Here is a 26119-nt window from a genome sequence, read left to right on the forward strand (position 1 = left end):
TTATTATTATTAAAATATTAGAGATATATTTGGCTTTAATATATCTTTTTAACTCAAATTAGTCTATGTTAATGATGATTAGTCATGGCTACCATGAGCTTATTTCTAAGGGAAAATATGCTATTTTATGCCGAATTGTCGTGCCAGAACTTAAAAGAGTATATACATCTTTAATCTCTGTGCAAAATATACTAAGGCCAAATTACACACTGTAATTTTTCTCGGTCAAAATAGATAGGCAACTATTTCTACGTCCTTTTCCAGATCTAGTCGAGCTCGATCTTTTTCTGAGGTCCTCAGAGCTCTTTGCATTCCAGTCTCTCACGTCCTAAAAGCTAAACTCCGGCATCTCTCGATACATCTCGAGTGACTCCTTCTTCTCCAACCTCATCTGCCGATGGAACCTCCTGATGAACACATCAGCAGCGTGGTCAACATCATCCTCGAGGCTGATCTCTGAGCCATTCCCTTTGGAGTCATCATCTTCATCCTCCTCCTCATCATGATCATCAAAGAAAGAGTGCATCAAGTCATCGTAATTATCGTCTTCGGCAGACTCCACCGACTCAGTGCGATGAGGACTCGAGAACACCTCTTCGTTTGCTGCATCAAACAGCGCAATCGCACGGCCACCGGTACCTCCACCGATCCGCTGGCCCAGCAGCGACTGGATGTTGTCCGACACTGCACTCAGCAGCACCTTCTTGCTCCGAAGCAGCCTGAAGACGGTGAGTCTGGTTCTCGTGGCGATAGCTTTGTTCTTAAGCGCCATGGACTTGCTTTTCACGGTCGCTGCGAGCACGGTGGCTATGTGCTTAAGGAGAGTGGCAGCCCCGTTCTTCATCTTGATGGAAGGAGGACTGGCTGCGCTCCGAGAAGCAAAAGAAGATGGAAGTAGCGGCTTCAGGAGAAATGGAGAGACGATGTGCTTTGGCATTCGGAGGAGCATTCGTTGCAAGAGAGCTGGATCAAACTTGTTGGTTGCTGGCTTGCCATGGGCCTTGTCATGTTGGATTCGATGCATCATTTATAGTGGTGCTTCAGCAGCTTTAGGAGGGAGTTGTGGCAGCAATAATCAAGAATCAGTGGAGTAGCCACTAAGAAAAGCTAAACTAAAGTTGAAGGAAAAGATACGAGGGAAAGTAACCAATACTTACATCAATACCAGGAACTAAAATTAGGTATGGAGGACACATGGTCCTTTGTGATGGGTTGCATTCTTGTGGTGGCAAATTCCTACGCCTGGGAGCAAAAGAGAGCTTCTTCTCACCACTCCTCTGTACATGATGATCATTTGTGTTTCGTTGCCTGTCGTGGGGTTTCCTAGCTCTCTACTTTTGCTTTCTTGCCTTTTTGTTGTTCCTGTGCTCCTTTTAAGGTGTGCAGATTTTTCAGAACAAGTTTGCTTCCGATGGAAAGCTGTATACAGTTTGCAACTTCATTTCTCATTCTCTTCCATGATTATAGATCCCAAGTTTTAGGTCAGAATTGGAGTCAAGCCAGCTTGATATGGAGGGTAGATGAGAAAACAGACCATGCAACCTCTGAATGTTGTTTTCTCATCAAAAGGCTAGATGAGAGAACAGATTGTTATGTGCAACCTCTGAATGTTGTTTATCGTAAAGTGGGGAGATAAAATAATCGCCACCCCCACATGAATCACGTTGACGTCGAGTTGAAGAACTTGTCTTCGTTCTCAACATCCAAGTGGAGCACTTAGTGCAAACACAACACTTTGGCATGGCAATTAATCGACATCTAACTGGTAGATAGACATGACTCTATGAATGTAAAGTAATTTTCCAGACAAAATTACTAACACGATAGTTTATTTATATGAACCTTTTGATGTATCCAAATGGATGATGATACCAAGGCACAAGGATGAAGGTTGGCTCGAGAAGAAGAGAAGGAAGAACTGGTGGTTGTTTTATAGATTTGGAACCCTCCTATTTTGTGGAAGATGATGATAATTTGAGAAACTATATAGGATGGATAATCAAGGATTTTATTGAACCATATTAGGTCGATTCAAGTAAAATAATATGACCATGTAATGAAAATAAAATCATTTGATAGAATGATGAAGGGTAATACTATGGCATCATATGTAAAAAGTAAATAGTCAAGACTCCTTGTGGTAAATAAACTACTATTTAACAAAAATAAAAAATAAAATTAACTAAACCATTTGTTTTATATTTTTATTGCATAATTTTAATATAAAACATTTAAAGAGAAAGTCAAATTCTCAAAGTTAATATAAAATTATATTAAGATCTCACAAATATCACCTAAAGTTCATTTGTAAATGGTTTAAACAAAAAAATATAAAAATAAACTCATTTTTGGAGCAATTACACTTTTTTTTTAACATTGTGTAAAAATAATGTAATATCTTGAATTCATTGTATGAAATAGCTATGTTAACAATTTATATTGAGGATTATTATAAATTAAACAATTAAATTATAATAAATTTTAAATTTTAGTGCAAATAATATTTGCACTATTAGATTTGCCAAATACTTCAAAAATAATGCTTAACTCTATTAGAGTATAAAGAAATATTTTTAGCTTATACATTATTGGATTTTTTTTTTTAAAGAATGATTACATTGTTTAATATAATGCAATTGAAAAACAGTGCAATGATATTAATGTATTTTTTAGTTTGTCACAAATGTATTTGACCAGTAATATCATTTCTATCTAAATAAAAATTAGTGACAAATTCAAGTAGTGGGTTTTTGGATGAGGATATTATCCTTTAGCAAAAACGAAACTATGGTTTTTCTTGTAAAGGTACCTTTACTTGGGAACATCTCTCTCTCTCTCTCGCTCTGTTATAGTTTCTCATATTGAAAGCTTCTATTTTTATTTTCTTGAATATAGAGTATATATATTTTTTTCTTGAAGAGAAAAAAAAAAAGGTGATGGGCCCCCTTTTCATCGTTTGGGCTCCATTTGGGTCCCTTTTTATTTTTCGCTTTTTAGTGAAACTAACCTGATGCAAAATTACATCAATCAATTTTTAGGGACAAGAAAAAGCTGTGATCAAGAAAAAAAGATAAATAATGCTAGAAATCTTCGGTAGTCAGAGTCTTTAAATGCAATTGATAATTAAATTATTAGAGAATTTTATGGGAAGAAAATAATTTAAAAGCATTACCACTACATGACAGGGTTAAAAAGAGAGGCCTTCCAATCTGAGCCGTCGATAAATGCTCGAATTTATTCATAGAAATAATACATGTTTTGCCTGCCACACACGTGTCTTATCAGGTGTGGCCCCGCCGCTCCTTGCCCACCGCCTCGTCTTCCGCGCGGCCCCACTTTCTTGATCCAATAACCAAAAGGGTCGATCAGGCGAGTAAGTGCAAGGAGGGCAGAGAAATGGACATCTTCCCTGACATAATTGGTGGGTCCAAGACGCCTCCCGCCCATCGTCGTCGCCGTCTTGGAAGGGGGTATTCTGGCGGTAAAAATAATAGTAGAAATTCGTTTCTTGACCACGCGTCGGAGGATGATTGGTCAAAGGATGATAGCATGGTCCGGCATGGCGCGCATGCTCCCAATCACATCACATGCATCTCTGTTTTCCCGCGCTAAAACGGAGGGCGATCCCTCCAATTATAAAAGGAGGCGAGAGAATGGGAGGGAAACAAAGGGGAAGAGCGAGACAGAGATTGAGATCAGAAGAGAGATAAAGCAGGGTTTTGTGAGTCTCCTTTCCCAAAACCCTAGCCCCGTCTCCGCCTCGATCCACCGCCGTTGCCGCGCTTTCCCGGCTGGATCTGGCGATCTCCGGTGGGCTCCGGTTCCTGGATCGAGAGACTCGAGTTCAGAAGGAAGTGATTTTGGCGGAGATCTTTTGGTTTCTATAAGTCCTCCTTTCCTTGGACCTGTCTCTGTTCCGAGATTTTGAGAGTTGAGATGGTTGGTCGATTAGGGTTTCGCAGTGTAGGGTTTTGAATTGATGAGATCTACTGCTGCTTCGGGGATGGAGGACATGAAGCCATCGATTGCTTCACTCGCAGATGACGATGGCACTATGGAAGCTCGGTTTGCTGATCTCTGCAAGGTTTGGTCGAGTCGTGTTACATTTGTTTGTTTCATGTGTTGTTCTTTGATCTGTTGTATTATAATCTGTAATTTCCCTGCTTTCTATTTGTGAGTAGAGCAAGCTGAGTCTCGATGAGAGCACGTTGAGGCAGGCAATGGTTTTATTCAGGGAAAGTAGGCACGTTCTCGTGGCAAATATGTCGGCAATTGGAAGTGGATTGGTAATGCATCTTCTTTTAGACTTTTATCCGGGGTTCGTTTGGACCAAGATGGAGTTTCAAAATTGATGCTTTTGCTCTTTGTTCCCAAGCCTGAGGAGATCGAGAGGTTATGGTCTGCATTCATTCTGTACTGTGTCACAAAGCTGAACAAGGCGAGATCTAAGCAAGAGAAGGAAGAAAATAGTGTTTCGCTATGTCAGATATTGAGAGCATTTAAGCTGAAGTTCGCTTTCTTTTTCTTCCTCAACATTCTTGTTGCACCGTTTCTTGGGTTTGTTTGACTGAATTTCTGTTTTGTATTTGTAGTGTTGTGGAGTTCTTTAAAGAAATGCCACAGTTTTGTCTCAAGGCTGGTTACATTCTAAGTGGTTTATATGGTTCGGAATGGGAGAAAAAGCTTGAGGTACTGGAAAAATCAGTTATCAATAGTTATTAACTCCACAAACCAACTCATTATTGACTCCTGCCTATTTTTCTCTCTGATTAGCTAAAGGAGTTACAAGCAAACATCGTTCACGTGAGTCTTCTAAGCAGGTATTTGCTGTCACTTTGTTGATTTGTTTAACAACCTACTGCTACTAGGTTGTCCAGTCAAGTGTTCTGAGACTGAACTGTTTAAATAGCATTTTCTGTGCAACCAGGAAGATGGATTCCTTTTGCACTCATTCTACGGATGGATTAATGTTGTCATACTATTGGAAAATTTTGCATGCTGAAGGACCAACACTAGGATCAGAATGACAAATCTATGCACTGAGAGTTTCACTGTAATCTAATTGTATTCCCTACTTTATCAGTTGGTATAGTTTGCACAAGGCTGCACAGTTTTACATAAGTTTTTCTTACCAGTATGATTTTTTTTTTGTAATTGACATTCTCTGTTAGCGGATCTTGTTTCTTGGCAACAAAATTCAACTTTTTGGCAACAGAAAATGATAGTTGCAGATAAAAATAAGCACTATTATGTGCACGATACTTTGTGTTTAAAATTGATTATTAAAGCAACAGAAAAGGAAAAAAAATTGAACTCTAGGGATTTCTATCTGTGCCTAATTGTTAAGTATGATTGACAAAGAAACAAACTTGCAACTAATCCTAGAACTTACAGTATCTTCTTTAGTTTCTTGGAAATGACTTGTGCGGTATATATCAGAAAAATTTAAGGCTATTACTTTGCTAAAATCATCACTTGCCAACATAAGATGTTGGATCCAATCTAATCCTGTTAAAACACTTAGGAGGAAGCTGATTCTTTTATAAACCATAGGAATTATAAATGCATCTCTTTACAAGTTCCAAAATTATGCTCTCATTGCCAAATGAATCCCCAGCTTGGTTGAGAGCAATAGTGCTATCAGAGCATTGCATGTCTCTTTTCATTGTGTGCCAAACAAAGTAAGGATATATAAATGAAAGTTGAAGTCATGATGACCTATTTTGTTCTTCCTCAACTATCATTGTTCATAGGCCTATATATTGTCAGTTTGTTGATTGGTAATTAAATAATTTATGCATAGTTGTGTTTGCGAGGAATGAAGAACTTGAGAGTCTACAAACGAAAAACATCAGCTGATGGAGCGTACATTGAGGAAGCCTAAACTTCTCATTGTTAGAGGGAGGACACAGCTTTTTATATTGATATTCATTTGTTGACACTATATTAGATGTATACAGTAGGATCAGTTTCTATACTATTAAGTGATGAAGATTTTGTTTTGAGATAAAGTTAGGACTTTTTGGTCCAGTCTTAACGCTCCATATAGTTTGCACCTTACGAATGTTAATTAAATAAACTATATGCAAGCTTCGACAACAGTGTTTCATTTTAGGATTCAGCATTTAATCTGGAACTTGAGTTTTTTCTTATTTATTTTTATTGGCTTTTTTTTCTGTAACTCGAAAGAAGTCTGATTCACCTATCAGATACCAGTAATAAATACAGAATATGGATTTTTTTTAATATGGCAATTTGTAGCTCCATGTTCCTTATATAAGTTGCTAAAATCTGACCCTAATATTGGATTTTCCTTCCAAGGATATCCTCCCTGCCCTTTCTTTTTCATGTCTAACTGCATGGTTGTGAAAGTTTTGGATTATTATCATGTCTAACTTAATTAAGCTCAATTACCAGTTCAAATGGAAGTATTTAAGCATAAACATTTAATGCCTGACATGGTTAAAGAACCCATTTGTGAAATGTTGAACGGGTTTGAACTGAATTTGTGGTTTTTTTACATTGTGCTATAATTGTCATTGTTGATTGTAATTACTTTTTTTTTTGGTATAACTAAGTTTGTCATGATGGTCCTGAACATGCGCTTCATCAGGTACTATAAACGGGCATATGAGGAACTGTTCTTGCAAAATGATGCAAAAAGCAGTCAGGATTCAGCAGTGTCTTGTGCTAAGGATTATGTTTCTGACTGCCATCGATTTGGATGGTTGTTATTTCTAGCTCTCCGCATCCATGCATTCAGTCGCTTCAAGGATCTAGTGACTTGCACTAATGGATTAGTTTCCATACTGGTTAGTCTTTGCAGTGTCTTTTTTTCTCTTTTCCCCTATATAGTTAGATGCATATATTATCCATGTTAGGCGGTAGACCTTGCATAAAAGATGCTCTAGGGAACTGAAACACCAACATGTGGAAAAGGAGTCAGATGCTCACCGTCCAGCTGCCTGGATGGTGCATTAGTCTCTGTAATGTTACCTCACTAGGCATATAGCTTAAATTATCTGTTATGTTATTGTCAATGGAACCATTTGACTTAATTTTCAAGTTACTCATTGTGATTATTCTTTTATAGGCTGTACTTATCCTTCATGTTCCTGTCCGCTTTAGGAAATTCGTTGTTCAAGATTCCCCAATTTTTGGTACTGACATTTTATTTCATCTCTAATTTTGATGCTGGTCTTTTAAATTTCATTTCCCATATTCATGTTGTTAATACATGACAGTTAATATGGTTACCATACTTTTTTCAGCTAAAAAATCAGGCAAGGGCGTCAACCTTCTAGCTTCTCTCTGTGACAAATATGATGCATCGGAGGACGAATTAAGAAGAGTGATGGAAATGGTAAATAGCTTGATAGTGAATATTTTGAAGAAAAATCCATGCTCACTTTTGGATGGCAAAAAGGAAAATCTAGCTCACATTGACACAGGTTTTAAGTCAACTTTATGTTCCCTGTTTTATGCCGTCTAAATAATTGTGTCGGAAGAAATTAATCATTATCATTTGTTTTATAGATGGTCTGACATATTTTGAAGATCTCATGGAGGAAAAATCATTACAGTCAAGTATAGTTATCTTGGAGAAAGATTATGATGATGCAATTCTTAAAGGTGAACTAGATGAGCGTATGTTTGTTAACGATGATGACAGTCTTCTTGGCAGTGGAAGTTTGTCTGGAGGTGCTGTTAACATTTGTGGAACAAAGGTAAAGATGTAACCTTGAAAATTATGTCCATTCCTTGGTCTTGGGTCTTCCCTTCCATTGATGTATGTTATGTAAATGTAGCGGAAATATGATGCAATAACTTCCCCAGCAAAGTCTATCACAAGTCCAATGTCTCCACCATGTTCTCCTGGATCACCATTAAAAGGAGGTCTTATTGGGATCTTTAAGATAGCTCCCGCTACACCAGTTAGCACTGCAATGACTACTGCAAAATGGCTTCGAAGCATTATATCTCCTCTTCCTTCAAGGCCTTCATCAGAGCTTCTTCGATTCCTTTCATCTTGTGACAGAGATGTAACCAGTGATGTCATTCAAAGGGCCAGCATAATACTTGGAGCCATTTTTCCATGCACCTCTTTTGGGGAGCGGTGTGTTTCGGTAAGTATGCAAAATGCTGCTCGGATGGATAGTATTTGGGCTGAGCAGAGAAAGTCAGAGGCACTTAAGTTATACTACAGGGTTTTGGAGGCAATGTGTAGAGCAGAGTCTCAGATACTGAATGGAATCAACCTTACTTCTTTGTTATCAAATGAACGGTTTCATCGCTGCATGCTTGCTTGTTCAGCTGAACTGGTTTTGACTACACATAAAACAGTTACTTTGATGTTTCCTGCTGTTCTGGAGAGAACTGGCATAACTGCTTTCGATTTGAGCAAGGTCATAGAAAGTTTTGTTCGTCATGAAGAAACTCTTCCACGTGAGTTAAAAAGACATTTAAATTCATTGGAAGAGAGGCTATTAGAAAGCATGGCATGGGAAAAAGGTTCATCAATGTACAATACCTTGATAGTAGCAAGACCAACTCTCTCTGCAGAAATAAATCGTTTAGGACTGTTAGCAGAACCAATGCCCTCTCTTGATGCTATTGCTGGGAGCTATAATGTTTCTGCTGCAGGCTTGCCTCTGCCTTTTCAAAAGCAGGAACATTCACCAGGTATACAAGATAGCCACTTGTTAATGGTTAAATTCTATTATTTCCTATTGAAGTGCCCTGAAGTATTTTCTTTGTTGAAGGAAAATTCATTATACTGGTTGGTTTCCAAATGGTATTTTGACTCTGCAGGTTTACCAGAGTTGATCCAAAACTAGCAAAGTGACATTCGTAGGAGGACAGGCATATACTTTATATAATCATTAGATCACAATGCTAAACCCTTTATCTATTCTTACTTTTGTAATTTGCATTTCTGTTGCATAATTCCTTTTGACATCGCAAAGTTTAGTCGATGACCATTGAATATATCAGATTTTTTGCTTTACATTTATACTTTATATATTGCTATCAACACATGAGACTTCTTTTATTTAACTTAAGCAAAGCTGTATGTCAATTTCTGAATGTCAATGTGAAATTAAACACATTGAATTCACTTATAATTTCCTGATATAAGCAAGATTACACTATATTTCTATTAAGGACTTGAAACTAAGAATCTTTATCATCTCCATTTAGTTAATATCTTCTTTTCGGAAAATTATGCATTACATTTTCATGATCACCATATTTTTGTGATTTAGGCCTCTGTAAACCACTTCTGTTCCAATATTTAAGTTTTTTTCCTTTTCTTTGCATTGCCTAACTATTGTCAAGATTCTCTTCTCTTGTGCATATCTCAAATCCATAGCCACTGGATGAGCATCTTGTTTAAATGTTCCACCAATTCCTTGGAAACACTTTTTCCCTTTACTCAATTATATCTCATCAATGGCGATTCCATTATTGCTGAGTACTGAACTGAATTGCTGTTGCCTGACTAATTTTTTACAGATCAAAATGGAGATACCATATCTCCTAAGAAAGCATGCAATGACTATCGAAATGTGTTAGTGGAGCGCAATTTCCTAGCATCACCAGTTAAGGATCGTGCATTTAACAGTCCTAAATCTAAATTACCTCCTCTTCAGTCTGCTTTTGCCAGGTTGATGCCTTTTTTTTTTATTTGAAAATTTCATTATTATCAAAATCCTGATGAGATTTGGATCTGAAATCTATCCACAGTCCAACCAGGCCCAGTCCCACTGGAGGAGGGGAAACTTGTGCTGAAACAGGAACCAACATTTTCTTTAATAAGGTAAAGCTTGAGTCTGGTGTAAATAGTGATAGATATATGAATTGATGCTCAGACCACTGAGGTGACTCGTCTGTTTTTCTAATTATGTTGTTTTCCTGTGTTCTTTGTAGATTGTGAAACTGGCAGCTATCAGAATCAAAAGCTTGAGCGAAAGGCTTCAGCTATCTCAGCAAATATTGGAGCGTGTGTATTGTCTCATTCAACAGATTCTCACTCATAGAACTGCTCTTTTTTTCAATCGACATATCGATCAATTAATCCTTTGTAGCTTTTATGGGGTTGCTAAGGTATCTTTTTTATGCTTAGAAGTTCCTCATTTATTGCTTGTGACAGTCACTTCATGGTTATGTTTTCATCCACAGATTTCTCAACTCAGCCTAACGTTTAAGGAGATCATTTATAACTACAGAAAGCAACCTCAATGTAAACCTCAAGTTTTTCGCAGTGTTTTTGTTCACTGGCCATCGACAAGCCGAAATGGAGTAATAATTTTGAATTTTCTTCTCTTTAAACTGAAGCCTTGTATTCTCTCATGCTGACATTATATGCAAACAGAAAACAGGAGAGGAGCATGTTGATATCATTACCTTTTACAATGAGGTATTCATTCCCTCAGTTAAGCCCTTATTGGTGGAATTAGGACCTGGTGGTGTGAATAATAGAAGTAACCGATCTCCTGAAGACAAGATTAGTTCTGACTGTAGGTTAATGTTTTTTTATTCTAATACTATGTTGCATATAACATTGCATGTGGTTTTTGAATTAATATCTTTTCCCGATGAAACAGGCCAAATTCCAGGATCACCTAGGATACCGCCATTTCCAAATCTTCCAGACATGTCTCCAAAGAAAGTTTCTGCTGTTCATAATGTTTATGTTTCTCCTCTGCGATCGACAAAGGTATGTAGTTTTGTTCAATCATCATGTCAGTTTCATTGTTATCCACTGAAGAGTAGTCATGTTAGTTCACTTTTTAGTGAGAAACCTTGTTGCTTCAGAGGCTAGACATGATTTCTAGAAATTTATCTTGATATTTTTTGAATTGAACATATTGATTGAAATTAGCAATCAAGTTCTTTTAGCTTCAATTGGAGCAAAAGGATTTGGAAGAACAGAAACAGAGAAACAGTGTACTTTTTAATAAAGTTTTTACTCATTCATTCCACTAGGATGTCTCCTCAGAAACATTAGAGAGAAATAAAGTCTATTTAAGCAGAGAAAAAGAAGAGATGCAGCTTAAAAAAGACATTAATTTCATCCACTTGGCAGCAACACATTCTCTTTTTAGTTAGATTAAATATGTTTCCTTATTTTTCCTACTATAGGAACCTTATGATGAAAATAAAAGGAAATATATAGCCAATGAGATCTATATCCTGACACTATGTAGTTTCAGTTTAATCTTATGTGACTCTAGAAGGCCAATTGCCTGCCCTTTTTAGTAGCCACTTCCAGATACTGTCCTAACCTTGCAGAGGCAGGGGCACGTAGCCTTATAGTAACCGACACTATGCAGTTTGTCAGTTTAATCTTATTTGACCCTAGAAGGCCAAGTGCCTGCCCTTTTTAATAGCCACACTTCCAGATACTGTCTTAACATTGCAGGGGCATGTAGCCTTATAGTAACCATAAAATAAGCTCTACCAAAATGGAAGTAAATTGCTATGTCAACTGTCTTTCATGCCAATCTGGTGACTAATGTTTTTTTTTTATGAATTTATGATATTAACAATCATCATCTGTAGCATTTATCTTATACAGATTCAAAACCGAAAAGTAAATAGTCTACATTTGAAGAAGCTTGTTGCATGATGAACATGTCAATCCTTTGAGCTAATCCTATTCCTGCTAAGATATGAACAAGTTTCATCAGAGAGCAACCATCCGTAGTTTATTAAGAGGCTGCAAATAAGTATGAAATCACTTGGCGAGCATATTTTCTTTGTTGAAATCACTAGAAGAGTTCGTATCCAACACTAGCTGAAATGAGCAATTTTATGTGAAATAAGAGGAAGGTTAAAGGAAAGAACTAACTTTTTGGGAAAAAAAAATTATTGCCCTTGATAGAGTTGAACAACTGGAAATAGTTCACGATTCTTCATTTCCTGATGTGTGCTGTCTTAATGCTACTAATCTTTGTTGCTAACTGCATGGCAATTCTAAAATAAAATGTCTTTTATTCCACCTTTGTGATAGAGTGAGTTGAAAGACCCCCTACCTCTATTAAAACAATAGTTAGATTCCATCGCCAGGGTCCAGATTCTAGAGCCAGAATTTCCATATGACCTTTGCGTGGACTTGCATCGCTTTCTGGTTGTCTCTGAAAAATGTCATTTATGAGGGAAAGAAAACCCTAGTATATCCGTCACTGTACATCATTCTCATGAAGAACTTGCAAATCAGGTTTCATGTACTAACACCTGTGCAGACAGTACTAATTGTGTAAACTTGAATCGATCCTAAAGAAGTTTGCTTGTATGCCTGAAGGATGGTTATTGCAGATTGAAGATACTAGTCAAATCTGAACAGAGCTACACTTTGCCATCAATCTTTCACCCTTCTGTCTTGTTTTTTATGTTTCTTCTGTTACATAGGCTCTTTTTTTAATGTCACTCCCATCAAAAGAAGTCTTGGAAATGAGGATAGCTTTCATGTGCTTTTGACAACTAGGTTGATATATATATATATATATATATATATATATATATATATATATATATATATATATATATATATATATATATATATATATATATATATATATATATATATATATATGCTTCTCACTTATTTATGCTAAAGCCATATTCAATATTTCCAGATGGATACTTTGCTTTCACCAAGCTCCAAGAGTTACTATGCATGTGTTGGCGAAAGCACTCATGCTTATCAGAGCCCCTCAAAAGATCTGTCAGCCATCAATAACCGTCTAAATGGGTATCTAAACTTGTTTTAAATGCTTGTGTTGCATTTTCAGCAATATTGTAACTCCTATGGTGTGCTTTATAAATTTCTGCAGTGGAAGGAAGGTCAGTGGCAGGCTTAATTTTGATGTGGTGAGTGATTTTGTCGTAGCTGGTACTCTCCAGGATGGCAATTCTGCCTCTTCAAGCACTGCTGCTCCTACCACAACAAGTGTTGCAAAAGCTGAGCAACCTGAGCCCTAATTGCTTAATGTAATTTACTAACTAATTTATTCTAACCTGCCATTTTCTGATGTTCTTACTTCATATGCCTTGTCCCTACATGAGATTTCTTGGGGGTCTGATGCGAGCAGTAGAATGCTGTAGAATAAAACAATGTGGTGCCCCTGAAGCCCCCATTTGCTGAATGTTTTGTTTTTGAATCTTTGTGGCACTCTCATCCGCCTTAATAAGTCTATGCCTGCTTGGTGTTCATATGATCAGGGTAAGTGAATCCTGTTAATTTTGCAAAGCTCGGAATTGCTTCATCTGTGGGCTCTACAAACTTGAACATATTAGGTCAGTTTTATCCCTAGCAGTGCAGACATTACTGTTTTGTTGTCTTTCATAGTTAAAAGCTATTTTATCATTGTGTCCTCATCTCCTTCTTAGTCGAAATCATCTCATCTCATCATCTTATCTTTTTCTAGTACATTATTACTTGAATGGTTATGTGATTTTGTTTTGTGTCAGATTTGAACCTGGATTTGCTATAGAAATCCCGAGTACCCAGTCTTGTTCGAAGGATGCATGAACCCATTTAATAGTAATCGCCAGCCACTAGATGTACAGTTCTTCCTGTATCAGTCGTTGGATTGACAGAGATTGTACTGAGAAGATAGCTTGGCCAATCGAGCCGCTACATCTATACACTAAGCTATGCATTTCATTATTATATTCTTATCGTTGCTGTTACATGATGTTAGATAACAATTGTTTGCATTTATAAATGACTAACCCTAGTCGTGATTGAGGTTGAAATAGGAAAAACAAGTCACGGTGGGCTTCACATTGTTCAGAAAGGACCTATAATAAATCGGTTACAAAAGACCCGAGTCAATTCAAAATGCTGATACGAGCGAGCAGCTCTTTGGTGGGAAAAGCTCCTCCGTCAACTAAATCTTAGTACATGGGTTAATAATTATCTTCTTGATTCGATGAATGGGGACATTATTTTTGCGATGGCTTCTTCCTGGCAGGTCGATCAGCATTGGCGATGGCTGTGGCTGTTAGGGTCATAAAGATGGTAGCTGCAGAGGTACCTTCACACGAGCTCGGATCCGAACCTAATTTATTATGTAGTTATATGGAACACAAATTTAGTTTAAGTGGGCTGAATAGGCACGAATATTAAAAATAATAATAATAATAATTCAACCGACTATCATCCAACAATCTTGTGATAAAACTGCTTAGGTCTTTAATAACGCCACTGATGATTGATTCTTTCCACATCGTCTCCTACAGTTCTTAAACGAGTCATGTAGTGAGTGTCTTATATTTATCTCGATCACGTAAAAAACTATGAGAGTTATCTACATTGTTGGATACAAATATCTGCAATTCTTATAGTACTGAAGAAAGAAACCTGCAACCATTTGTTAATTTAGTCTCTGAATTTTTGTCCTTTTCAATAAAAATTAAACTGTGATTCAAAGTTAGTTATATAATCTCTGTAGGGAATTTTATCATGTATGTATGTATGTATGTATGTATCTCATCGATCTCAATCGGATCAAACAAAAGAGAACATGTTAGTAGTGATCTCTGATGAGATCATCAATCTTAAGACGGCATTTCTGAGCCGTGATTAATGTCAAGTCTATTTCGGTTCCAAATCATTTCTGACGTGACATCCATCTACAGAAAAATAAATAGAGATAGTAGTAATGGAGAAATTTTCTAGACAGACGATTTCCAAATAAATCATGTAGATATCCCAACAGGTTTTCAATTCAAGCATCATATTATGAGTTGTGAACTTATCTAATTAATGGCAGGCACTTCGTCACGAGAACAGGAAAAAAAATAAATCATATCATATCATAGCATTAACGATGGCGTGTTAAATCAATCAAGTGCATGCATGATCCAAGTGGAGTTCCGATGACCACAAATTTCAAGGAGAATCATCGGCTAAGGTAGAGCCACGGAATCGTACCATAAAGACCAGTTGCTATCTTCCCACCCGTTCCACATTGCAAATCAAAATCGTGGTATAGAACGTTGAACCACTTTATAGTGGTTAGGGAGTCCATCAAATCGGATTTGTATATGACGCCCACCCACAGCCACAGCCCCCTTTTAAGCATCGTGACTTGACCTCTCTAATTTGTCTCTCTCGATATTGCCGTCACAAGAAACATTAATGCCGAAAGAAGGGTGCATCAGCGTTGACGATGACTCCATCCTGATATTTGGGCCAGTAATTGAAACTAAATTACCCTTAGAAATAGGAGTCATATTTATGATGAAATTGAAATTGTCGATGATGATGATGATGATGATGATGATGATGTTTCCACAATCTAAAATCATATATAAAAAAAAAATTAAGATTATGTATAATAATGATTCTTATCACAGTATGTAAACTGCAATATAATAATATAATAAAAATCAATCACAAAAATAAAAAATAGTTTTTTTAGGTTTATGGATTATTATTATATATAGTCTAATCGAATTCAATTCCCATCTAACCAAATGCGATTCAAAATGATTTTTTGAGTGTTTCTATCCCCTACACCAGCGATGATCACTCGCTCATGCATTGTGAGATTACTACACCCAGCGCCTTTTGCCCACGTTTGGACTTTCTTGGTGAATTCGGAGTACTCGGGAAGAACAAACCTAATCAATGACTGACCTGCCGACACCAATAAGATTAGAGAGGGATAGATAACTATTTTTAAAATTCTCGAGTCCACAAGGATTTTTAAATATTAAAATGATTTGAAATTTTTTTCTAAAAATTTAAATTTTTATTATTTTATAAATATTTTTAGGATTTAATAAGAGATAATATATGAATGAGAAGATATCTCTTGTATTTTTCTCGAGGGTTTAGGAGGTATGTGAAAAAATAACTAAGATTATCCATGAAGGTGTTAACAGAAAGGAGAAAAAACTATATGTGAAGGCAACAACAAGCAAACCGACAATGGACAACAAAGAGGTGAAAATTTGAAAGATATTTTTATTATATTAAATATCTAATATCTACTGGGATAAGTGAATGTTAGAATCCTTGTGGATTCTAAGCTTGAGATTGATCTCTTTAGCCGATCGACCTCCTTGAAACCCTATAAGAGTTTTTTTTCTCTATGTTACTATTCAAAGGTTATTAAAAAATTAATATATTTTTTATAAAAAACGATGAATACATAACTATTTATAGAGTTTCTAAATCTCAACCGACTTCTCGTCAAAAAACTCATACTTTTGACTAACTCATAATTATTTTTTTAAGAAGCAATCTTCAAATTAATCTTATCATAATCTCTTCACCTCTTTAATAGGAGTCAATTTTATATGAATGTATCTGTCCATTAAACTTAATTAGAATTCTTACATTAGTCTAACCATAAACGAGTAAATCACCCAAATAAAGAAAGTTCAAAATATGTACATTACAGAGAGAGAGAGAGAGAGAGAGAGAGGGAGCATTGAAGGCTGCTTCAGTCGGTCAAGAAAGAAGATTGCATTAAAGGCTTCTTTGGACAGTCTAGTTGGGCAGCACGTCATCTTTAACACGTGGCTTCTCCAATTATGCATCACGTCATCTTTAAGCGCTTGCTCTTTCCATGTTGCTGCCACACCGCATGCACCTCATGCTTTGCTATCTATATATATGTGTGTATATACTGTCGAAACCTCTGCATCCGAACACCACAAGAGGTTTCCAGAGAAAGAAGCCCAAAAAAAAAAGAATGGAGGCTGAGCAGATTAAGACTCCAGTCTGTGGTGGCGACGACAACGTCAATAACAACGAGAAGGAGAAGACAAAGACGGCGCTGATGAGGGCCTTCGTCGAGCGTCGAGATCCAGATGCCAAGGTATCATACTTTTTCTCTCTCCTTGTCTCGTTGATCCTGGTGGTGCCTTCCTTTCGTGCATCACCGGTTTCCGGTTCTCATCACCACCATCGATTCTGCCAGCCACTTACGACTGGTTTCAGAACACCTTTGTCTCGTTGATCCTGGTGGTGCCTTCCTTTCGTGCATCACCGGTTTCCGGTTCTCATCACCACCATCGATTCTGCCAGCCACTTACGACTGGTTTCAGAACACCTTTGTCGGTGAAAAGACTAGATAGATGACGAGAGACCGTAGTAAAGATGGTTGGAAGGAACATACGAGTCGAGGAAATTAAGACTGCGGACCAGAGGAGGAAGAAGAAGACGATTCTGAAAGCACAAAGCATTCAACTTTGACAAAATTGCAAATTAAGCCAATATCCTCCTCACCCGACCGTAAATGAAAATGACAATAGTAGTAGTTATCAGCATTAATTACGGTGAATGGCTTGCGTTTTTCAGGGGTATCCAACGTATTAGATCCCAAATCTTTCATATGTAGAGGCACTTATTGCAAACGCTTTCCGTGCGGAGCTTTTTGGCATTATGTTAGGAATCTCTACTTGCCATTGCTTTGGTAGTTGGTTCCACCTAAAGGTGCGACTATCAACATAATTGTGTTGGTTGAGTGTTAGAAATCAGATAGACATGTCCGTCGCATCGTGTACTCTGTGCGGATGTGAATCGAGTCGAGGTCCCACTCGGCTACCAACTTTAATGCACTCGAAAACATACGTCTTTAGAGCGTGTTGTTCTTGCTCAAAAGTCTTAACTCCGGTGGCTCAACGTGTCATAAATTCATAGTCATCTTGCAGCTCGCACTGTGACTGACTGACTGTCTTCGTTGCCGAAGACTAAACCGAGATCAAAACTTCGGTGCATCATTTGTGTTCGAACATCTATTCGGATGGAAATTGTATTTACTTGCTTGGTTGCTACGCGCAGGAGGTAGACAACCTGACGCTCAGAAGGTTCTTGCGCGCACGCGACCTGGACATCGAGAAGGCCTCTGCCATGTTCTTGAAGTATCTCACGTGGAAGAAGACCGCTGTGCCGAATGGTTTCGTCTCAGAGACAGATATCCAGAATGAGCTCGCTCAGACGAAGGTTTTCATGCAAGGGCGTGACAAGGCAGGCCGCCCGATAGGGGTCGTCTTCGGTGCAAAACATTTCTACTCCACACGAGAGATGGACGAATTCAAACGTAAGTAGTAATTCGATTATGGAACAAACTTACGAGATATCAGAAAGACTATGCTTTCACGATCGATGAGACGAGTATCTCACGCATGCTTCGGTTTGCTTGAAATCTCTCAGGTCTCGTGGTTTACGTCCTTGACAAACTGTGCGCCAGGTAATTTTCCCATGTCATACAGTACTATCGCGCTGTGTCTGCAAATAAAAGACTGATGCGAGTTCGAATCGGAGAAGTTTTCGACTCGCATAGGCTTTCTGGAGAGAGCTCGACATCTGACCGAAAGCCCTGCAACATCATACACCTTCTTGCCTAGTAAAAACAGAGTGTTTTCATGCTCGATAATTGCCGAATTTGATCCATCTGACGATGGCCACCATAATTGTTTGCAGTATGCCTGGTGGTCAAGAGAAGTTCGTCGGCATCGTGGATCTGCAAGGATGGGGTTACTCCAATTGCGACATCAGGGGATACATCGCAGCTCTTGATATCATGCAGGTCGGTCTCACGATCGCTGCAATTACTCCTCCTCGCATCGAAATCCATATCTGCACTGACATTTCATATGAAAGATTTCCTGAAAATTATGTATATGATCCTCATCTCTTCGTATAAATCAAGGCTTGGGATGTTTCTTGTTTGAGAACACAACACATGCAATATGGTTATGTTTTCGAGTTGCCATCCGCAGAACTACTATCCGGAGAGGCTAGGCAAGGCTTATATGGTCCACGTACCGTATCTTTTCATGAAGGCGTGGAAGATCATATACCCATTCATCGACAACAACACCAGGAAAAAGGTGATCTAATTCCATTGTTCATTCGAGCATCGTGTTGGATACTTGTATAACGACTCCATTGCTTGAACGTAGTATGCATGCTCTTAAAGTTTGTGTGATGATGAACTGCAGATTGTGTTCGTGGAGAACAAGAACCTGAAAGCTACTCTGATGAAGGACATCGAGGAGAGCCAGATTCCACAGACGTACGGCGGAGAACTGCCTCTGATTCCCATCGAGAAGTCAACGATGTAGGTCGTCGGAGTCGTCGACTCGAGCTCTTGTGATGATTCCAAGTCTACAACGCACTGCAAACTGCTTCGGTTTCAGCAAAATAACCCGAGATGTCAATTTCTTTTCCAAACAAACTTCAGATTAATGTCAAGAACGCGTCGTCCATCTAATTTGCATCACTTTTATTTTGGATTTGGGGATCACTGCTTCGGTTTCAGCAAAATAACCCGAGATGTCAATTTCTTTTCCAAACAAACTTCAGATTAATGTCAAGAACGCGTCGTCCATCTAATTTGCATCACTTTTATTTTGGATTTGGGGATCATGGCTTTTCCAACGAATCTAACCAGTTGACCCTCTCATGGATTTGCCAAGAAAATACTTAGCTTTGCCCCTAGAGGCAAGCGAATAAGCTTCTTTAAGAACGCACGCAAATCGTCATTAGGCACCGTCGACCAACTTAAACATGTATCACATCACTCCTTTTAGACATACAAAATGCAACTTTTACTGGGCTTAAAGCCCCCCCATCTTAAAACAACAGACAAGATTCGGCCAACTATAAATAATAGCGAAGAGCAATTCACTTTGGAAAACATGAAGCGACGAAGAACATCAAGACGATTACTTACCTATTTCGATACTAATAACATGTTTATGCCAAACTCGCGTTTACCAAAACCTGTTCAGATCAGTAACAAGATAATATCGGGGGGCCAAATCTTGAATAGTTTGATCCGAACGATACGCCTCACAAATTCAACGACTTGGAAGGCTGATCGAATCTCGAACGCTATGACCTAAGTAAACAAAAAAGTCATAAACCGAAGACGAATAATTTCTTAGCTTTAGTTTATCAAAGCATTCAGTGCAAAACCAGAGTAGAAAACGACATTTTCGACAAGACTGGCAGTGAATCTCCATTTCAATTCTCTCGGTGACTTAAACCTTTTCTTCCATTAATATTTTATTCTTTGATAGTATATATCTATGTTTTGTTTTTACTAATAAAATAAAATTTCTCCAACTATACTAGAAAAATTTTATGTTGAGAAAAATCCTTCCTCCTATAAATAGGAGAGGGATATATTAAATGTATTTAAGCTAAAGCTTTTTGTCTTTAATAAAGCTTCTTTAATAATTATTTTTATTTTTTATTATTTTCTATCATAGTATTAGAGCAATAAGAAAAGCGAAGCTTCGCTCTTGCCTTCGGCCAGCGACCAACGCCGTTGAGAAAAGCAAAGGTTCGCTCTTACCTTCGGCCAGCGACCAACGCCGCTGCAGCCAAATTTCTAAAAGGCTCCGTGACCAACCCATGCCCTTATAGCAACAGCAATCGCAACAACAACAGCAATCTGCTCTTGCTCTACTTACGAAGCCTCTTGCTCGTAAACCGTTATTTGCATCGATTCAAGATTGATGTCCTTGATATGAACAATCTCTCTATTACGAGTAAAATCCTCTGTCGAGAGAAATCCTTCATTATAATCTCTATAAATAGAAGAGGGACATATTAACGTATTTAAGCTAAAGTTTCTTATCTTCAATAAAGTTTATTCAATAATTGTTCATATCTTCTATTATTTTTCATCATTTATTATTATTATTTTATTTTATTATCATAATTTTTTACTCTTAAAAAGATTAAAAAAAAAGAGTGACCAGACATCTTACATGATTTTTTTTGAAATAAAAATATTTTATTTGTTAATCGAGATTATCAATGTCCCCAAATATTACCCTTACTCTCCAAGTAAGAAGGGATATAAGTGTGTGTATATATATATATATATATATATATATATATATATTTATACATCTATATATATATACATATATACATATATATATATATATATATGTTGAAAAGACATATATATATATATATACTTTGGAAAGACAGTCAATAAATAAAGCCCAGTTCCCGGCTCTCCATTTCCGGTTCCCGCTCTCCCGTTGTAGTTTGCCGCACTGCTACCTTTGGCACGTATGGTGTATGACGTAGACAAACACACACAAACCCGACTGTCTCCCGAGGCTCAACCCCTTTCTAGCTATTTCCCCCTTCCCTCTTGCTCTGTTGCTCCAATCTCCAATCCAAATTAATCGAATTCTTCCTCTTCTCCAATTATCCCTCTCGATCCAATTCCCCTCTTCCGTTCGATTCACCGTATAGTTCGCTCCATCGATTCAGGCGTTGGATTTTCTTTTGATTCATACTGAAACCCTAGCTCGATTTGTCGTTACGAGGTGAGAGTTCACTTTTACGTTTATTTTCATTTTTTACCTTGTAATGGATCTTGAATTGCTGGTGTTCAGATGGTCGGCGACGCGGGGGAGTGCGTCCCGGTGGCTCTGTCGGTGGCGCCGACGGTGGCCCCGGCCACCGGAGAAGCTGCACCTCCGGAGGTCTCTCCCGCGGTCAAGGCGTCAAGGAGGTGTAGCGCTAGGTACGAGGGCAAGCAGCGCCCTTACTTTGGTACGAAGCGCCCGCGCCCGGATACGGCTCCGAAGAAGGAAATCGTAAAGAAGAGGGCCAGAATGGACCTCGGCCTGATGCAAGCTTCTACAAGTGATGGTAATGGTGTTCCTGGTGAGTTTAGTGCTGATGGTGAAGTTGGCTGCCATGACCAGCAAAACGGAGAGGTTAAGAGTGGTTATGTCCAGGTCAAGGAAACTCTGAGGGCCTTTAACAGTCACTATCTTCACTTCGTTCAGGTTCGCCTTCTCCTGAACCAAGTACAGTGTGATGATAAAATAATGTTTGTTAATAAAAGTGTAAATTTGAAATTAATATCATAATTTACTGCTAAAGAATTGTGGTATGTAGAAAAGAATGTATGGAGAACCAGAAAGGCGATAGTGGTTAGTTTCTGTCTTGGGCAACACTGTCCTGTTTTCAGCCTTTTCTTGTGGCTTTTCTGGGAGATGTTTTGGTATTGAAAAATGTTATTACTAAAATGCTCACGTACTAAGAAAAAGAAAATCAGAACATTTTTGGCTGAACATTGATGGGTGTTTCTTGGTATGTTTTTTGAGGTTTTTTCATTTTGTTGATTGAGTAGTTTTGAATTACATGAACAATACATTCATTCTTTGGGATATTGAACTTAAATTGGATGTCTTCACTAAATCTAAATGAAAGGTAAGGTTAAAGAGACATGCATTCTAGCTGGAAGTATGCTGACCAAATTGGTGTCAGCGTTACATCGAATTTTACATAGGAATGGAAGTAAAATGAACTTACATGTAAAACTTTAGGATAGTCAAATTGTTTTTGTTTATGAGCATTTTTTAAATATGATAATGATCTTTTCAGAAGAGAATCCTAATTTTTGTATGAAATCTGAGAGGTGCCCCTGGTCATATCATGAATTATTAAGTAGGTGAATTATGGAAACTTCAGGACTCCAGTCATCATTTTGCATTTGTATACGATGAATTATGCTTCTTTGTGTACACAAGTACTCCGTAATAGAAACAATATTGACCAGATGTTTTTTACATGTCCAGAAACTAGGCATGCTGCTGCCAATGACTGTACATGTGCGGAAAGTGTTGATTTATTTATTTTTGGATTGTATAGGACTGTTGTAAGATTGATAATGCAAGTGTTATGCTACCAATCTAGTTTGTCAATGTATAATTCTACAGGCAAATTGATGCCTTCGGAAGTCCTGAACGCTTACCGATCACTTTTTGTAAATCATTTCAGCATTAACTGATACATACAGAAGATATCCTTGGTAAGAGATGTTTTGTATGAGTTCATGGAACAAATATGCACATATTTACATCAATAAGAAAATTGTCCTTTTTTTTTCCAAGTGGAAAACCTAAATGAAATAAAAAGTTTCACTTGTGAATCTACATGTCATCACAATCACAGAAAGCTGGATTTACTTAAACAGGCATTGATTTCTATCGAACAAGAAATTTCATGAATAGCACGAGAATGTTTGTGATTGTACCAAATAAAATTGTTTATACCTTGTGAAGATAGGTGCTTCCTGTCAACCATGTGTGATTCGTTATACGTCGAGTAACCTGGGACTGTAATAGTTGATGGTATTCTCTTGCATCTGGTATCTCAGTGTTCTCTTCTTTTATAATACAGGAGGAGGAGCAGAGGGTTAAGCAAGTTGAAGCTAAACTGTCGGAACATCCTAAAGATTCAAAAAAGAAGGTGGGCCTCAACTAATAACTATGTTGGTTCTATATTGCAGTTGTGCTGTTACTCAACACTATGGATTTGCTAGAAATTAAAAGTGCCATGATCTCAAAATGGTCTTGCAATTTAAGATTAGTTTAGGTTATCCCTAGTTTGTGATTATTGTTCCATGTAATTAATACTTTATGAAGCAATATTCTACCTCTATGTAACTAATATTGTATTTAATTGATGTTTGTGTAGGCTGTGGGTGATACTGAAGGGGAAGTAAAACGAGCTTCTAAACGACCTGATCTCAAGGCAATTTCAAAGGCAAGTGTTTCAGTCTTCTAAATTAGTATATAAACTAGTTTTGTCGAAGTTAAGCTCCAACAACTTGTGAAATCTTTATTATAGTTCTGCTTGGGTTGGTACATCTTGAAAACCCACTAAATAAGCATGATACCTAAGAATATAAGAAAACTTAAAAGTAGATTATTGTCGGAAGTTGCTTATTTTCTTTTTGGTATCAAATGTGGACTGCACTTTAAAGATCATAGAAAAGATTAAGGATTAAAGTTTGAAACTCACGGATTCCTCTTGAATAGAGAGAAAATTAGTGAAAAAAATTGATTTTTAGCAAAAGTATCAGCTATAAAAGTGAACAATTTCTTTGAAGTAGGATGATAACACTTATCATCCTATAGTTGTTTTGTGTGGAGAAATAAGCAAGGAAGACACATTTGAGGGTGAGGATCAAGTTTACCATAATGTTGAGAATGAATATGAACAAAAAAGATACAATCGAATATCTTGGATGAAAAGTCACTAAAGCCATGAAAGTTAAGAAAAACCTTTGAGAGAAAGTAATTGTAGTTTTATGTTCTAAAACTTTAAAGAATAGTTGATTTATTAAACAAGTAGCAATTAGTATTGCTTCTTCCCAATATGCCTTAGGCACTTTTTTTTTTTTTTTTTCTGAAAGAATAGGGTGTGTGTTACCTCAATAAGACAATGGATCTTCCTTTCAACTGCATTTTATTTGGGGTATCCGTAGATGATGATTTGTGTATTATTTTTTCAATTTTTTGGATAAAAAGAATGATTCAAATGTTCTCTTCATTATTGAATAGACACTTTTGATCCAAACATCAAACTAAGTTAAAATCATTTTATAAAATATAATGATTTACAGAATTAGCATAAATTTACTTTTTCAAGAGATAAAGCCATGTCACTTGATAATAATTATCGTTGAAGGAAATAAAGCAACTACTTCGATAATATTTGGGATCCATAAAGATTCCTAGCATCAATATGAATTAATAGAAAATTATGAGATGATTTTTTGTTGCTCAATGGAAAGAAAACGCTGTGGTGTTTGGTCAGTTAACAAACATCTTAGTAAAAATCATTAACATTGATGGTATATAGTAATGCCCGTTATTAGTCTGAAAGGTGGATGTCTGGGATGCATATGAGTCGAGTTGTGGACTTTAGTAAATGAAAATTTTGTTGAAAGATACATTGATGGTAAATAGTTTATTCATTACTATTGCCTAATTCAGATAGTAAATCCCCTTATTAGTCTGAAAGTCAATTTGGGTGAATAAGTCTGAATGTCATTTCAATTTTCAAGTCATTAATTGGACTATTGTTATTTAGTTGTACATAAAATCTTGTTTTTGAGGATCAATTATGGGCAAAATTAGCAATGTTTGTCATGGTAAGTTTTTTTGTCAGTCTTTGTCAGAATGAGCTTTCTTTTTGTTTTGAAAGTGGTAGACAGGTGACTCTGGTACCTTTGTTATATTAGAAACCTATTTCTTTCATAAAGTCCTTCTCCCTAAAGGTTCTCAATGCTGTTTAAAGGTCTGACATTGGGAGGTTAGAAAGTATAGGATGCATAGTCTTTTCGACAAAACAATAGGTTTCTTGTGATCATATGAGACAGCTTTCATATGAGTTCTTTGTCAGAATTGATGCATCAATCTTTTTATAATTGAAATTTTAGTTGGGATAATCTTACACTGCATAATATTTTCTAAGAAACAATAGATATTTTAACATACATGATAAAGCTTTAATGTCAATTTATCAGAATTGATGCATGCATTTTGAAAATTGTTAACGCCCTGACACACTTATACATGTTATGTATAAATAAATAACTATGCATGTTCTCATATGTGAAATTTCATTTGATGGTATATTTTTGCTGGATGATAATCATTGCTTCTATGCACCAATTTATGATGATTTAAAAAATTATTTAGTATCATGAGTTGAGTAGATATTGATTTTAGTTTGTCATCAATCATTGTTTAAAATTTTTTGTTTAATTTCTTCAAAAACTTTGTTTGCCAGATGATTGAAAATGGATCAGTTCTCTGTCATGAGAAAAGGATCGGTCATCTTCCAGGTCAGTTATTTGAAGTTTGAGTATCTTTTGATAGGTTGCATTTGGTGCTGATATTTATGCATGTGTTATTTGTAAATATTTTTTTGTTATGCTCTTTATTCATCTTGGTAAATGCACATGATAGCATATGTTACTAAGCTTATCTAGTATGTTCTATTGTGTTTTGGTAGGTATTGGTGTTGGACAACAATTCTATTCACGTGCTGAAATGGTGGTTTTAGGTGTACATGGCCACTGGCTAAATGGAATTGACTACTTGGGAGGCTCTTATGCCAAACAGGTAATTGATATGATATCCTTATTGACTCATGGATGTTCTTATCAAATTCTTAATCATTTTTTATGGATTATGTCCTATTTGTTTTTTGCATTTAAATAGAACAACATAAAAATCATCAGGCTTAATTTCCCAAGTATTTGGGGTGGCTAAGTTAACCTTTCTTTGCCACTGAACTTTGTTTAGGCAGTATAAC

General features: G+C 36.9%; 3 protein-coding genes across 5 annotated transcripts in view; all 3 read left to right on the forward strand.

Moving 5' to 3' along the window:
- Positions 1-3640: 3640 nt before the first annotated feature.
- LOC135581676 (retinoblastoma-related protein-like) lies at positions 3641-13684 on the forward strand. Of its 3 annotated transcripts, XR_010515458.1 has the most exons (20): positions 3642-4084; positions 4182-4286; positions 4376-4509; positions 4593-4689; positions 4774-4820; positions 6614-6812; positions 7094-7160; positions 7272-7451; positions 7537-7727; positions 7809-8682; positions 9517-9667; positions 9748-9820; positions 9931-10107; positions 10183-10302; positions 10376-10520; positions 10608-10720; positions 12642-12757; positions 12840-12996; positions 13228-13302; positions 13477-13684. XR_010515458.1 is itself a non-coding variant. In XM_065194390.1 (18 exons), the coding sequence occupies exons 1-17, from the start codon at positions 3980-3982 to the stop codon at positions 12751-12753; spliced, it is 2790 nt and encodes a 929-aa protein (XP_065050462.1). In that variant the 5' UTR covers positions 3641-3979; the 3' UTR covers positions 12754-12757; positions 12840-13045. The 3 variants fall into 3 exon arrangements, 2 of the variants coding, with proteins under 2 accessions (XP_065050462.1, XP_065050461.1); XM_065194390.1 differs by lacking the exons at positions 13228-13302; positions 13477-13684 and having other exon boundaries at positions 3641-4084; positions 10376-10420; positions 12840-13045; XM_065194389.1 differs by lacking the exons at positions 13228-13302; positions 13477-13684 and having other exon boundaries at positions 3643-4084; positions 12840-13226.
- Positions 13685-16657: 2973 nt separating this feature from the next.
- On the forward strand, positions 16658-19274 carry LOC103994180 (uncharacterized). The gene is made up of 6 exons (XM_009414504.3): positions 16658-16841; positions 17807-18065; positions 18179-18215; positions 18449-18554; positions 18748-18858; positions 18970-19274. The coding sequence occupies exons 1-6, from the start codon at positions 16716-16718 to the stop codon at positions 19090-19092; spliced, it is 762 nt and encodes a 253-aa protein (XP_009412779.2). The 5' UTR covers positions 16658-16715; the 3' UTR covers positions 19093-19274.
- Positions 19275-21009: 1735 nt separating this feature from the next.
- The window catches only part of LOC135680474 (histone-lysine N-methyltransferase, H3 lysine-9 specific SUVH4-like), a 43976-nt gene continuing 38866 nt past the window's right edge, over positions 21010-26119 (forward strand). The window contains exons 1-6 of the mRNA XM_065194392.1: positions 21010-21324; positions 21394-21792; positions 23192-23260; positions 23489-23557; positions 25592-25646; positions 25817-25926. Of these exons, the coding sequence (XP_065050464.1) occupies positions 21394-21792; positions 23192-23260; positions 23489-23557; positions 25592-25646; positions 25817-25926 (702 nt within the window). The 5' untranslated portion in view covers positions 21010-21324. The remainder of the gene's footprint in view (positions 21325-21393; positions 21793-23191; positions 23261-23488; positions 23558-25591; positions 25647-25816; positions 25927-26119) is intronic.

The sequence above is a fragment of the Musa acuminata genome, chromosome BXJ1-8 (genome assembly GCF_036884655.1).
Source record: "Musa acuminata AAA Group cultivar baxijiao chromosome BXJ1-8, Cavendish_Baxijiao_AAA, whole genome shotgun sequence".
NCBI classification, from domain to species: domain Eukaryota; kingdom Viridiplantae; phylum Streptophyta; class Magnoliopsida; order Zingiberales; family Musaceae; genus Musa; species Musa acuminata.

What these genes read in the sequence shown, in the direction of transcription:
- LOC135581676 (XM_065194389.1), top strand. Translation starts at nt 3,980, where the DNA reads ATGAGATCTACTGCTGCTTCGGGGATGGAGGACATGAAGCCATCGATT. An exon ending in AATGGGAGAAAAAGCTTGAG is followed by an intron (nt 4,690 to 4,773) that starts GTACTGGAAAAA and finishes CTCTCTGATTAG; the next exon opens with CTAAAGGAGTTACAAGCAAA. An exon ending in TTAACATTTGTGGAACAAAG is followed by an intron (nt 7,728 to 7,808) that starts GTAAAGATGTAA and finishes ATGTAAATGTAG; the next exon opens with CGGAAATATGATGCAATAAC.
- LOC103994180 (XM_009414504.3), top strand. Translation starts at nt 16,716, where the DNA reads ATGGAGGCTGAGCAGATTAAGACTCCAGTCTGTGGTGGCGACGACAAC. An exon ending in GTCGAGATCCAGATGCCAAG is followed by an intron (nt 16,842 to 17,806) that starts GTATCATACTTT and finishes TGCTACGCGCAG; the next exon opens with GAGGTAGACAACCTGACGCT. An exon ending in ACAACAACACCAGGAAAAAG is followed by an intron (nt 18,859 to 18,969) that starts GTGATCTAATTC and finishes GATGAACTGCAG; the next exon opens with ATTGTGTTCGTGGAGAACAA.